The following is a 15,788-nucleotide window of genomic DNA, read 5'->3' on the forward strand; positions in this document are numbered from 1 at the left end:
AGGAGGGTACAGTTATTTCATCTGAGTTATGTCTTTTCTGAGAAATTTGAAAAAGCTCTTAAATACAGGTCAACAGGCCATAATTTTTACTTTTTAAATAAAAGTTGAGGCATTTGATTACAAAAAAAATTTAAAATATCTTTGAATATATACACAGTACATTTTGCATAAAAGCTAAAGACGTTCATACATACTTGTATAACACACCCTGCTGAGAAAGACTTGGGGATACTGGTGAATGACAAATTGGACATGAGCCAGCAACAGGTATTTGTAGCCCAGAAAGCCCATCGTATCCTGGGCTGCACCAAAAGAAGCATGGCCAGCAGGTTGAGGGAGGTGGTTCTGCCCCTCTGCTCTGCTCTTGAGAGACCCTACATGGAGTACTACGTCCAGCTCTAGAGTCTTCAGCACAAGAAAGACATGGACCTGTTGGAGCAGGTCCAGAGGACGGCCAGAGGGCTGGAGCACCTCTCCTATGAGGACAGGCTGAGAGTTGGAGAGGAGAAGGCACTGGGGAGACCTTACTGCAGCCTTTCAATATATAAATGGGGCTTATAAGAAAGATGGAGAAAGGCTTTTTCCCAAGGCATGTAGTGACAGGATGTGGGATAACAGCAGTTTTAAACTGAGAGAAGGTAAATTTAGATTGGACACAGGAAGAAGTTCTTCACTGTGAGAGTGGTGAGACACTGGAACAGGTTGCCCAGAGAACTTGTGCATGCTCCATCATTGGAAGTGTTCAAGATCAGGTTGGATGAGTCTTTGATCAACCTGATTTAGTGAAAGATGTGCCTGCCTATGGCAGGGGATTGGACTAGATGATATTTCAAGATGCCTTCCAACTCAAACCATTCAATGATTCTTTTATAGATTTATAAAAATCTATAGAATTTTATCTATATATCACCCATTTATAGATACGTATATCGATAAATATATACATAACCTTGTTAATGCCACTGTTGATGTATTTTTATCAGACCCTGTGCCTGATGCTAACTCCAATTAAAAGATTATGTTCTACACAAAAGGGAAAGGTAGGGTAAAATTACCTCTACCTTTAACCACTCATTCAGGACCTGAAAGACCTGCCTGGTGTTTTTCCTTTCCCTTAGGCCATTTAAACCTACACCCTTTTTGTTTCTTTGTTTGGAAAGTGGCATGTAAAGCCTACTTCAGAGAAACAGAGGAGCTGTGGACTCCCTTCTGTTGATATTTTTGAAATGAAAAGAGAGTGGACCAGGTAGAGGGAGGTGGATAATGGTCCAAAACAGCCCTGAACTGCAGCCAGCCAGCAGGATGACCAGGTGGCATTGCCCTCTCACCAAGGAGCAGCCTCGCAACTAATGAGCAAAGGCTTTTCAGTTTTGGGGCAGGATTGCCCTGGACTTCAGGGTAGTAGGTACCCATGGGACTATACTGGACCACTTAGTGATTCTCCATTTAAGAATGCTGTTTTTTCTGAATCCTTTCCAAGGAGGCAACTTCTGCCTCACTCTGCTGACTCTGGCCCTACAAGAGCAACAAGAGAGAAGAGCTGTGAATAGCATACAGTACCCTGAAATTCTAGTCCACCTTCAGGGAAGGATCAACAGGAGCAAGGGAAGGCAGCTATTACGTGGCATTTATCCACCCCTGCTTCACATGAGTAATAGCTATCCCATTAATACCGTAAGTAATTAGGGTATAAACATGAAATAAGAAGTTAGGGATATATCTATGACCATGTGCATACGACAACAAAGGCAGGGGAACCCTTTACTTTTCTATCAACATGAAAAAAATCTTTCTGTTGGATGCCATTCTATCCCGTTTTACCCTGGAGCTGTACAAGACAAAACAGTTTTGACACCCATGGTGCCCACAGTAACAAAGAGCACGCATACATATCTTACACAGGTTCCCCCTGGGCAAAGCTCTGGGAGGGAGGAAAACACCATCTCTGTGCACGCAGCGTTCCTTCCTCTGCCTCTCTTTTCTTCCCACTGGGGTAAGGGGGTTGCTGCCCCAAAATATCAGCTCTGGACCCTTTCTCCTCCCTTCCCTTCGGATCGTGCAGAGGATTTGGCAGCTAGATTCATTACCCTTAACATTTATCAGGCCTTAGGAAGGTCACAAATGTTTGCAATACTCTATGCAACAGAGTCCTGAATTACATTCTGTATTGTGACTATGAAGAAATGTAAAATAAACAATATAATTTTATACTGTGCTATGCGTGGTCCACAAATTACAGGAGGAGGAATTACATGAAGAACAATTCATCTCCAAGATTCCAATTATAGGTGTGGGGAGAAAACAATATATTTGTGAGAATTTGAAATGCAGAGCAGTTGGCATAGTTTTATTTTAAAATGATAAATATTTTCAGATTGAAGTGCAATTAGTAGTGAAAATGTCATGTAGTTTTACTATGTATGTTTGTTAATATGGCTGGCATAACTCATTTAAGAGATGCCTGCAGTGCAGAGTCCTGTACTACATATATCATGAGCAAAAATACAGTACTTACATGTATATATAAAATGTACACAGAGACAACATTGCCAAACAGCCTTTTGGGACAGTCTAAAAGAATATCATTAATTTTTACTGTATACTTACACTTCTGGCTCAGTTCCAGCACCGGCTTTCTGTAAAAATCATTTCAAGTATAGAATTATGCTATTTGCTTGCAGCAACATCACAGGAACAGTAGTGAGCCATATGTTGCTACTTAGCAACTTAGTCTATAAGTCCCAAAGCATGTACTGATTTGAAAATTGAACAGAAATGATAATTGTTGAGGGATGCTGTGAGGCAACTTGTCTTGGATTACCAAACTATGCAGATGTTTGATGTTATATAGCGAAAGGAACAAAACTATATTTTTCCTGTCCAATGGCTGAGCCTTTATTTATGTTAGCCTAAAGGGGATAAGTTGATTAAAACCCTTAAAATAATACAAGGTGATGTTTTTCTGGATATGAACACTTTGCAGTAAACAGAGAGCCCTGAAAAAGCTGAAATTGCACTTCAGTTCAATTGAAACATTTCTGATGTCTAAATTTTATTTTCTTCTGCAACACAGTTTATTTTATAGCCCTCAAATTTCTTGAAATGGTGGATTCTAGGAACAGTTAGAGGGAAAAGGCAAAACAAGCAAAACTAACTTCTCAGTGTTAGATCTAAAGCAAGGACGTGAGCATGTCAGGGTGCATCAGGACCCCTAAAATCCTGCCTCTGTAGTCACATAATCCGGAACATAGCCTACTAGAACCCCCCTGGGTCTTTGGTGTTTTATACCATGACTCAGTCTGCCAACCCACTTCCCAAATAAGCCATGTCAGACTCCAGAATTAGAAAATGATGCTCGTGTCTAACTCAGTCAGCATGATCAGAGCTCAAATAAAAGTTTCTGATAGAATTGCGCATCCTCTAACAGGTGGGATTCATATTTTAGTTAATAGACGTGCATCCATCAAGGAAAGCAGAGAAATGAATCCGCTCCTCATTCTAGGATTCAAACCCTCATCCATGGTCTTGCAAGGGAACAGCAAAGTTATTGGGGATGGGAGAGAGCCTGCACTCCTCCTGCTGAAGTCATGCAACTGCAAGGCTTGTGAGGACAGATGCAAAATGGACACAGGAGAAAACTCTATGGATTAAGTGACTAGGCTTTCATCTGGGAGAGAACATTTTCTCATCTCTTCTTACAGGATTATTTGTTTTATATCCAGTAGGAGCGAGGGGAAAATGAACAAACAGTCCTGAAAAAAGCAACCAGAAAATACAGCCACATCCTTTCCTCTTCCTCTCCCTCCCTGGTAAACTACACAATCTGGCATGTGTCGTTTTCAGAGCAGTGAATATCGTATTCTGTCTAGTTTTTAAAAGCAGACTGGGTGTGGAAGTGGCAGTCAGCTCACCAACTTTGGGTGACCACCAAATGTTTACCCCCGAGATAGGGTCGGTGTCCCATTCTAGTCATGAAGACCTCACTAATACTGTCTATGGAGAAATGCTTAGCTCCTCTGAGGAATGGCTAGCAGCGACCTACATCAGGAACAGGTTCAGGAAGGCTTCTCTGACAGTCCCAGTTCTTCCCTAAACAAGAGAGGGGCAACACACCCCCAGCTTCCTGCTCCTAGAGTGATTTCTTCTCTCTCATTTTTAAATGTAGTCATTGTTACAGGCTTTCATATATATTCACCTAAAAAACCCACTGCAATGGTGCAAGCACCAGGAGAGAATCACAGTAAGGGAAAGGAGGATGCAAGAGCACAAGGCTGATGGCTTCTCTCAAAACAGGCACAGGAGGCTGTTTGACCTGTGTGCATTTGGTAATAACCTAAAATACTGCACCTGGCCATTGAGCTACCTCTTGCCACATGGATGCCTCAAAGGGCAGAGTTTTGACACCCACCTATGAGTTCTGAACTCCACCCAGGAGCCAGACACCCAAGAAGTCGCCTTTGCAATAGCAAGATTTTAAGTCTGTAAGCTCTTTCGTGGTTCCAGCCCTTAGTAAGCATTCAGGGTTTTCTGTCATCTTTGAATTTGGAAATGTCACATTTGATAGATTTTTTTTTTTTTCCTTGAAGACAAAATCATTTGCATTTAAAATATCTAGGCCTGGATCTTTAAAGGTACTTTAAGCACCTTACTTCCACTGAAACCAGTGAGTGTTAGATGCATAAATATCTCTGAGGATCCGGGCCTTGTTAGCACATGTAGAAACCGCATAAAAGATTAAAACTTATACTCTTAATTTTTCAATATGCCATTTAAATTATTTAAACTACATGCATGCACAGTACAAAAATATCAACAGAAGAAAAATAATTCTGATGTATAATGTGGATTTGCAATTCTTTATTCAAAACTATTTAAGACAGACATAATGATTCTCCGAAAGGTAGCAGCTGCCTTATAACAGCAATCATTCACAGAGTTTGTATTTCTACTGTTTCAAACAAATTCAATTAGCCCTTGCACTTCAAAACCCTTAAGGCAGAAATGAGATGATACTAGGCTGCTTTAATCTAATAGTAATACTAAAACTTGTCAGTACAGTTTTTGGATTAATGGTTAGAGAAAAATTAATAATATAATTTTTCATTTTTTAATCAAACAGTTCTAGTCTAAACTACCTCTGGATCTTGGAGGGTTCTTAGCTGAATAAGTTCAATCATGCACAAATCCTAAACGTAAAGTACAGCTGCTCTCTAATGGTACTTCAGAATAACTTCAACAGAAGGCTGGGAAGCATCATGGTGGAACATTTTAAAGACAGTCTTTTTGATTGAACAATGTAGCTCACCTCATACAACGTCCTGCTTCCCTGCTCCCAAATGAACCGTGCACCTGAAGAACCCGACTTCATGAAGACATTTAGCTTTGAACGTACTGTCCCTTTCCAAAGCTGTTGATACCTAAATTACATCCTGACCACCTACACACGTTTCCTTCGCATGCAAACTTACTTTCCACCTAATGAGAGCTCTTCACATAATCCTTCTGGTCCTGTCAGAAAGAGGTATATCAGGCTAGCCACTGTTGGGCCTGAGATATTGTATGACCTAGATGACAAGTCTGATTATTCAGGGCAATTTCTGACACAATCTAACTGTTCTGTATCACTATCACCATCACTTACTAACATGGAATTAAACTGACCAAACTATTTGAAGTAAATGAAAATTTCTCCCTTAGACATAGATGTAGTTAAAGGCAGACAAACCAAAAATTTCAAAACTATTTTTGCTTTTAAGAAGTAGTTAAAATCGTTCATTCTTAAACACCTATAGCATCTTAGGGTTCAAGTGGAAAGGTGAAAGATTTTTAAATATACACTTAATAACAGAATTTAGCATATAGGGCTCCCCCAAAAAGGAAAGGGCTCAAAAATACCTGTAAAGAATCCACATCACATTAAACCTTTCGGGCTGCAAGCTACAGAAAACCAAGTCATTGCCTTAGCGCTCCTGCTAATCATATAACACTGGCAACATTCCTCAGCCATACGATTAATGTTAAAAATGCAATTCTTCAACTACAACTGGCCTACCAGTGATAATTAAAGCTATTTGTGACATGTGTAGCTTATAATGATTAACTTGTCTGCAGTCAGATAAACAAATAACCTGCACCTGTAAAGACTTTATTTCCTGAAGGTAAAACAACTGTTTAGGAAAGATCATGCTGGCAAAACAGCTGCTTGCATTCTGGAGAGGAAACAAGGTAGTATCTTTCAACAAACGCCAACTCTGGTGTTTTATCAGCTCTATCTCATTAACTGGAAACAAGGCTTAAATGCTTTGTTTATAAATTATGATTATTCCTGATTGCAGCAGTTACTGATAGTGCCACTCATTTGCAATGCAACTCTTTGAATTTGTTTAATTACAATTTGAAACAAGGCAGAGAAGATTAATTAACCCACCTGGCTGGCTGGCACATAGTCCTGGCTCGGCTCTGTCATACTCATATACATGTTCTCACCGTCAAACTGCAAAGGAAATAATAGTAAACATTCAGCAAACTTGAATATTTTTCAGCATTGACTGAAAAAAACAGTAGCCATAAAATAATATTACAGCCTGGTTTTAGAGACTTGTAATTGCGTGTGTGCATCTTGTCTTTGATGTTCCTGTTGTCATCCTTATTGACCCTGGATGTCAGTGATTTGGAGTAATTAGCACTCTAGTAATTACAGCTAGCAAGCAAGAAATGAATGGTTTCCTTTCATCTGCAATCTGTTTTAAAACAAAATGGCTCATGTTGTGCACCATGTATACATATTGCTGTCGGTTGTAATGAAGTACTAAGTGAATTGCACAGTTACTGCGAAAAGGAAGATGAGAATAGAAACTGCACTAAAGCGCATCTTAATGGATTCCAACTTTAGCTTCTGAGCAGAACAAGAGTTGAAATTTCAAAACAAATTAAACACCCTCCTATCAAAATGTTCCCGTATCAGAAAGTAGGAAAAACATTTCCAGACAGCTTTCAGACATCTGAATGTATGAAACAGTATACCTCCTGACCGTATGGTTTAAGAGGATAGTCTGCTCAATGTGTGAATAAAGGAAACATTCATAATCGGAACTGCAAAAATAACCTTCCCTAAATGATAAATACCATTCCTGGAAATGTCTACAAGGCTTTTTTTATTTTTGTTGCTCTTTTTCTGCCCTCAGCTGCAGTTAAGAAGTAACAGAAATGTGATAGAAAGGAGTTGATTAAAATCTGAAGGTCTACATGGAGAAAAACTGTCAGAACTGAAGCCTCATCCTGTACCAGCACAAAGAAGTATAAAATTACTGATTTCTTACATAATCTGGAAAATGTCCCCACAGAACTCTTGTCATGCCCGCTCAAGTGGCAGTGCCAACAGGGCAACTATAGTCCCAGTGCCCGCTCAGGAGGTAGGGAAAATCTTTTCAAACCTTTCAAGTAGAAATGAACAACAGCAGGAATCCCCATCCCCAGTCATCAACCGCAAATTTCCAGCTGTTACGAGGTCTGTTTGAAATAACTTTCACCTGACCCCTTCTGTGAATGCTTAGAGTGACATATTTTGGAAACAAGCCATTATTTTTGAGGACAAGGCGGCATTTTTAAAAAGTCCCCGCTACTGAGCTTGCTCCACTCCTACAGAAGGTGGCAGTGAAATATCCCATGGACATTTCTCCATCTGTGCTGAGCTTCTCGGGATATTCTACCTGCAAGGTACAGTATATTCAACCAGACCAAGGTGGCAAAGTCAAACTGTGGCTTTGGCTGTTAGCTCTACCGGTTTTTGCTGAGGCAGCTGAAAAGGTTTCAGCTTCCAGCTGTTCATCCTCCTTCTCTGCCAGAGGCTACAAGGCTTGTAACAGCAGCAGTAGAAGCGAACAAGAGCCAGCTCCTGGCACAGCAGTTGATGGTCTGCCCTTCCTGGCCACAGCTACTTAATAGATCATCACAACCTATATGTCAGAAGGCCTAGTTTCATGGGAGGGAAAGGATGATGCCACAGGCACAGATCTGCCATAGGGAACTGAGTATTTCCAAAGTTTGATGGAATAGAGATAGTTGGATTAGATCTTAAGAACAGGGATGGATGGCGGGAGGGAAAGGATGATGCCACGGGCATAGATCTGCCGTAGGGAACTGAGTATTTCCACAGTTTGATGGAATAAAGATAGCTGGATTAGATCTTAAGAACAGGGATGGATGGTTGTTTCTTTATTGTTTCTTGTTTACACCTGCCATTTCTTTCAGCCTTCTCATTCAAGAATGTTCTTATTTTATTAGCATTCAAAGTAGAGCTTTGGAGAAGAATTTCAGTGCCTGGATTGTTTGCACACTGGAAAAAATGCATTGTTTCTTCTACTCAGATGGACAGGTGAAATTCTGAAGAGAGATTTCACCGTCTGCAGTTGGACACCAAGCGCCCCAGCGCAAGGCCTACAGGAGCTCAACTTATTCAGCTTGTCAGACCAAAGGCTGAAAGGTGCCTTGATCACTGCGATTGGTACTTACACCCTGGAAAGATGTCTGATAGCAAGATGTCAGCCTTCCTGACAGTGGTATAATGAGACGGAGTGTTGAGAAACGGGAGTTAGAGAAATGCAGTTCTGAAACAAGACACAAGTTCCTACTTCAGATGGTAATTAAGCATTATGTCAACAACAAACTCATCATTTCTTGGACACTTTACAATGAACTTAGATATCTTTTTCAGAAAACATGCATTCCATATTGTATTTATGAGAAATCCTATGGATATGATAGTTATGCTGCCTGGCTATGGTAGTCCTATCTGCCCTGAAACCCATGATTCCTTAAATCTCCTATTTTGAATTTCCCTCATTACCTTCACATATTTGCTGCACTACCTTGACAACATTGCTATAATTCAAATATTATGTTGCATACATTTAGCTGCAAAGAACATGAAGAAATTTCTTTCGTTTTCTGCATACAGGTTAGATACCGTCTGGGGTTACTTCAGTTTATTTTGCCTTCCATAATGCCTGAGCCTGTGATTTAAGAACCTTTATGAAATATAATAGACTTTCTTCTTCTTTTGGATGTTTGGTCATTTGCCCTTGGCTCCCAAGCTGCATTCACAGAAAAAAATTTCCTAAGGTAATTTTTCCATGAATCTTGGAAATCTTCATCATTCTGTGTGTTGTTCTTGGATCATCAGCCTACCTTATCAGTGACTTGGTACTAGTGGTGCCTCCAGCACTGATAGCATCTTGCATCTCAGCCTTTCCTGTTTGTTGCTTGTGGCCCCCTATTTAGCTCTGAGATGCTTTTGTTCTACCATGGTCTGCGGGCTTAATGTGAGCATGTATCACTGAAATTGAAAAACAAAAATATACCTGAAGGTAAACTTCCTGGCCATCGGGCTCGGCTTTAAATAAGAAATGACCTTCTGCGGTTTTTTGGATGAATTTGTTCGGGTAAATGCTCAAAGAAATATATTGATGCATAATGTCTGTAAAATCTGATTGACCTGTTAACATTTAAAAATACCCAGCAGCTGTTTGATTTATTACTTAATTTCTTCAATATTCAAACATGGAGATTAGTCACTGCAATATTTAGCATCTGCTTGTTAGAAGTATCTCTAAGATGTGTAGTAAGTTGTATGATTCAATAAAATTTGAGGCAATGTGCATCTTTGGTAGTGTTAATATTTGCAGGATGCTAACTGTAATGCATTAGCTGACACTAACACTGTTGCCATGTTAGTATTTGTACTACATTTACAACTATATAAATTATTATCTGCCCTCAGCCTAGTGCCATGTGGTGCATGGCTTCTTGGCAGTTCCTAAGACTTCAGATGTGAGCCTGAAAAACACCTGTAAATTTGAATGATGAAGCACATACACATGCACTTCCTACAGCACGTATTGTCAGGAGATGCCTCCTTTAAGTTCTCAGTGTTTACTGAAGTGTTTATAAAAATGAAATTATGATCTTTGTAAAAAAAAACAGTTTACTTACATACTGAATTGTTTATTCATCATCCCCTTTTACAGAATCACAGAATAGTCATGGTTGGAAAGGAGCTCTGAGATCACCGAGTCCAACCATACACACACAAAAAACCCCTACAATCTCAGCAACTAGAGCATGTCCCTAGAGCATGCCCCGAAGTGCACATCTACATGTTTCTTAAATACTCCAGGGGTGGTGACTCCACCACCTCCCTGGGCAGGCTGTTCCAGTGCCTGACCACTCTCTCAGGAAAGTAATTCTTCCTAATATCTAATCTGAACCTCCCCTGCTGCAACTTCAGACCATTTCCTCTGGTCCTGTCATTATTCCCTTGAGAGAAGAGGCCAACACCCACCTCTCTACACTCTCCTTTCAGGGAGTTGTAGAGGGCAATGAGGTCTCCCCTCAGCCTCCTCTTCTCCAAACTAACCATGCCCAGTTCCCTCAGCCTCTCCTCATATGGCTTGTTCTCCAGACCCCTCACCAGCTTGGTGGCTCTCCTCTGGACATGCTCCAGCACTTCAATGTCTTTCCTGTAGTGAGGGGCCCAGAACTGAACACAGTACTCGAGGTGAGGCCTCACCAGTGCCGAGTACAGAGGCACCATCACTTCCCTGCTCCCGCTGGCCACGCTATTCCTGATCCAGGCCAGGATGGCTTGTAACAACTACCAAAGAAGTGTGGAATACAGTTGACCCATCCCATCCCAGCCAAAAAAAGGATACACAAGCCTTCACTAACAAGAAGTTCAGAAACACTGATGCAACACATTGTACCTGTGCCCACCCTGCCCACATATGACTATCCCACATTGAAACAATAAACTGAGAAAAAAATGCCAATGATGTGATCAACAGGAAGGTCCTGTTGTTGCTTTTTTTCCCAATGTGTATGAGAAGCTTCTAAAACAAGCCCTTAAACCCCACAAACGAACACTGAATCATTTCACCTTTTTCTACCCTGCTTTGTACCATGCAGGCTCTGCAGCAGGGCATCTCCCCACAACTCTCCTGCAGGACAGCTTAACCCATACTACATCCACCTTGAATTCAGCTTTACAAGTGAGGTGATTTATGCAACAGCAGTTCAAACAACCTTTCCAGATCAGACACTGAATCAAAAGATCACCAGATACAACCCAAAGACACTCCAACCACCAGATTTTTCTTCCAGGCTACACTCCATGCCTCCAAAATTGTCTTATTTTACTCAGCACCCCAGCTCTACAAGAACCTTGTACTCCCTAAACTTCCCTGCCACTCACTGTGCTTGATTTCAAGCAAAGAAACTGCACAAGCATCACTTAACCTGTGGATGATTCATCCAAACAGAACAGATGAAACACAAAGGCAGGCAGTTAAATGAACTGTCTTTTATGAACCTATGCATGATGTATATATATCCTATGACATTTCATCTAAAGCTTTCTCAATGTGTCTCCAAGATCCTTCAGTATCATTAAGGGCAGATTTCAAAATATTTCATTTTAATCTATTAAAAGTGAATGCTAATACAATATTCTGATGTGTGATAATAACTACTCTTGACAACATTTCTTTTCATATTAAAGTGTAACTGCATGAGAAGTTTGGGTGAGAGCAAACTAAGAATATGACTGCATTGTAATATGAAAAGATATATAACTGGGAGCTGTTTTTAATATATATTCAGAATTGCATCATATTCTTTACTGAAATGATTATTATAAATAAAACATACAGGCAACACAGTGGCATGGCCAGTTAGAATCTCCCTTAGAATCACCCTTTTTGAGACAAGTTATAATGTTCGGCAACAAACACGAACAAAATATCCAAGTTCTGTTATTAAATGCAATTTACTCATATAAGTTAGGAACATAATTACATAAACACTGGCTGGCTGTTACTGATGCAAGAGCCATGACAGAGTTCAGCAAATGTCCAGAGTGGTAAGGATGCTTAATCAGGCATGGATTTATCAAGGGATCCAAAGCTGGCTTTTGTCTCCCATTAGCATGGCACCACATCAGAGTCATAGGATATAGTCACGGCCAGGAGGCCTGTTTTCATCTCCCCACTTAGGTTGCAGCCAACTCTGCCAGCATTTATAATAATGAAGTAGCAAAGCTTCGCAAAATTGGTATTTTTTAATTCACTCTTTATGTCCTTCTTTAAATGAAAAGCACTCTAGGTGGACTATGTTACTATGAGCAGGTTGCACAAATCCAGAGAGAGAATAACATTTCTCATGGTAACACCAACTTAAAGGATCTTCATTACAGCCTACATACGCAGAATAATTTGGAAGAGAAAAAGGAAGGTGCAGTAGGGCAGAAAAAAATAGAAGGGGCTGAAAGCCAAAGAGGATAATTGAAAACAAAAGGTATTTCTATGCTGCTAACTGTATATGCGTATACAGTGATTATAAAAACAGAGACATGTCTGCATTAGCTTCACGTAGCTACTTCAGATGACAACGGCCACAGGGATGCACAGGTTCAACAGAGGCTTCCAGCCTAAGTATGTGTCCTCCCCCACCATGGGCTGCCTTCTGCTGTGCCAAGTCACCCTGTCTTCATTGCCAGGGTCACCTGTGCTATCTGGATTGCAGGGAGAACGAGTTTTCACCCCTCTCTTTATATCTGGCTCCATCCTACCTCACACTTCTTTGCTGCTGTTGAGAGAAGTGAGGGTTTATTTTGCTTCTTTTTCATCCAGTTTTCAACTTCTGAGGGAATTGCATATTTGCGTTCTCTTTGTATGTATATATATACGTGTGCCCAAGGTTCTGCAGGCAGAGCTATATAAGTCAAAAGAAAAAAAGCCAAATAAGCACATGGACCTTTGAGCTTCCTCTAGTTCATACTGAAGTGTAGCACAGTATGATAGCACTACATCTTGTCCAACTGCAGTGTGGGCAGGGAAGCACGATGACCACTAGCCCATATGGCTTTTGATGCCAAAACAAGCTTAGGTCTGGGGTGTGGAGCAGGACCAGCTTTGGACACTGTTTTGTGCACAAATGTATCTCAACAGCAATATCCTGAAATGTAGAGATTAAAGGAGAAGCAAGGGGAGAGATGATCAAATTGGTGAAAGCTGCTGTATTTAATAAGGTCAGCTTCTGCATAAAGCCACTTGGACTCGACACCCTGATTTCTTCAAAGGATGTTACAGATCTTCAAAGCCTGTGTTATTAATCACAGAATCTAAATACAAATTTCTCTTATCTTAGATTGAAACTGGAAGCTAGATCTAAATTTAAACTTTAGCTATACTTCTTAACCATAGTTTACCTTGCTCTGATGGCACCCCAATACCATTTGTTATGTTTCATTTTAAGAAAACGTTACAATAACATGGTCTAAAAGGAGTGATTTAGTGACTTTAGTGCTTACAGCTTATAGATATCATTTGTAACTTACATTATCTAAAAGCCACTAATCCTGAAAAAGCTTTAAAACTAGGTAATTTTGTTTATTTCAAACCAAATGCCAAGAGTGGACATTGTCTCAGGTTGCTTTATGACAAAGAGTGATATTTTATTTTACTCAGAGCTGTTGAAATGAGGCTAAAATAATGATGGGATACAACATAAATCATCAAATGGCTATGCTAAAGAAACAGTTGATCTTGTTACGGCAGCCATTAAAGATAAAAAGAGAGATGCTCTGTAAACATTATTACATGATGGAAAATCCCTTTCTTGACACAGTTTGGCAGAGCGGTATGTCTGTATTAAACTGAAACTCCATTTTGTCTCCTGAACTCCATTTTGTATGCTGTACTGAACGCACGTTTAAATTTGTCCAGGACAGGTTACAGTAATGCATTCCAGACAGGCATCCTTCCTGGGAAAGGAGCTTGACATCTCGCTGAAGGACTATCACAGCAAAATTGTCAAAAAACAATCTAGTACTATTGACTTTGATTGTATCTGTTCTGCTGTCTTCCCTCCCACCTTCCAGGATTGTGTTTTAAAAGAGTAGAGTTCTGGAAGTCTATGAGATGGGGTGAAAATGCCTGAATGGAGCACCATGGCAAAAAGAAGTCAAATTTCTTTGCAGTGCTGGATGTCCCCGTATGGCCAAAGGAAGGTGATTACCGCAGACTGGCAGGACACGGAGAACTCCTGTCCCACCTGGAACACTAAAAGCCCTCCAGGTCACAGAAAGTTTGGTGTGCCAAGCATCAGAGAGAAGGTGGCATGTCTCTTTATTATTGTTACTCATTATTGTTACTCATTTATTATACTCATATTATTATTGTGACTCATTTTAATTCTGTAACTGTTTTTTCATGAGTAAAGTATTAGGAAAATCCTTTATGTCTCCTGTCCTTTCATTTTCCTACATGTTGTCCAAAGAGTTTAAACCAGGAATATGGGGTATGATGTGTTTAATTAAGCCGAGTATGGTGACATGTGGGCTGGACATATTGGAGTTGGGGCAGAAATCTGCCATGGTCTTGACAGCTCCCCGGAGAGTGGGGGCAAGCCACGAGGTGGGTGGGCACTGGCCACGAGCCCCAGAGCAGGAAGTGAGGGTGCTGCTTCGCAAAGAAATGCTGTCAGACATCTCCTATTCTTAGAAAGAGCCAGAAACAGTGATGAAACCCTCTCTCTGCCCACAGGACTCAACGAACCTCGATACAATCGGTGCTTGGATCAAAGTGCAATAGGGCTTGCAGACTGGTACAGCACTGTCTTCTCTACAGCCTGGCTTTCAAAGTTTTGAAAATAGAATCATAGAATCATTGAATTGCCCAGGTTGAAAGGGATCTTTCAGATCATTGAGTCCAACCATCAACCTATCACTGACAAAAACCATCACTAAATCATATCTCTAAGCACTACGTCTACCCGTCTTTTAAATACCACCAGGGATGACGATTCCACCACTTTCCTGGGAAGCCTATTCCAATGCTTGATAATCCTTTCAGTGTAAAAATTTTTCCTCATGTCCTTGATTCTCCTGGAATGAGGCCATTTTTGTCTTACTTTCCATTTCTAACAAATGCTATTGCTTCAAAAAGTATAGGCAGTGCTGTCAAAGTCTTCAGATTTTTATCCAATATCCAACCCAGACCCTCTACTATTGCGTTCCCCAAGCTGCCTCACTATTTATCGCTCTCATTGGGAGTAAGGGGAAGAACCAGAGGGCTTGCTGAGTAGAATCATAGAATCATAGAATCGTCTAGGTTGGAAGAGACCCTTGGGATCATCGAGTCCAACCATCTACCCTACTCTACAAAGTCCTCCCCTACACCATGTCCCTTAGCACTGCATCTAAACGGCCCTTAAACACAGCCAGAGTATGCTCTCAGAGGTGGCGAGCTGGCTGAACATCTAAATATACACTGGTAGTTAAAACCTGAATGATGGCACTACAGCGTTTTGTGTTTTTCCCGCACTTAATAGAGGTTAATGTGGAACCGGAGAGGAGGTGAAGGGGGGTGTTTAGCTTCCCGCTTGGAGCCTGCATGTGTCAATGTCTGACAGAGCCTTGAAGTTGTTAGCCTGCGTGCAGAGCACTAGCTCAATGAGGTTACAGTGCTGAGCACAGCGGGCTCATAGAAGTAGGATCAGACTGATAGGAGGAGTGGCAGAGTCCAGGCACAGCAGAGTGTATCAAAGGCAGCCCAGGGGAGAGCGGGTACTGTATTAGTCCTTTGTGTACATTTAAATGGAAGACAGTGAGCGTGCAGAGATGAACTCTGAACTCCCTCAGCTGGGCTCCTGCTCCTTTTAACCTTGGGTGTTAAATAAAATAAAATAAAATAAAACCCAAGCCAACGCACTGTCGTCTGGACTCTGACGCTGAA

General features: G+C 40.8%; 1 protein-coding gene across 3 annotated transcripts in view; it reads right to left on the minus strand.

The window, feature by feature from the left end:
• Positions 1–15,788, minus strand: part of TOX (thymocyte selection associated high mobility group box) — a 242,962-nt gene that overhangs the window by 121,018 nt on the left and 106,156 nt on the right. For all 3 annotated transcript variants that reach the window (XM_014952638.1, XM_014952640.1, XM_014952637.1), the window contains exon 2: positions 6,428–6,493. In XM_014952638.1, coding sequence (XP_014808124.1) covers positions 6,428–6,493 — 66 coding nt within the window. The remainder of the gene's footprint in view (positions 1–6,427; positions 6,494–15,788) is intronic.

Source organism: Calidris pugnax, unplaced genomic scaffold (genome assembly GCF_001431845.1).
Source record: "Calidris pugnax isolate Ruff unplaced genomic scaffold, ASM143184v1 scaffold182, whole genome shotgun sequence".
Lineage (NCBI taxonomy): Eukaryota > Metazoa > Chordata > Aves > Charadriiformes > Scolopacidae > Calidris > Calidris pugnax.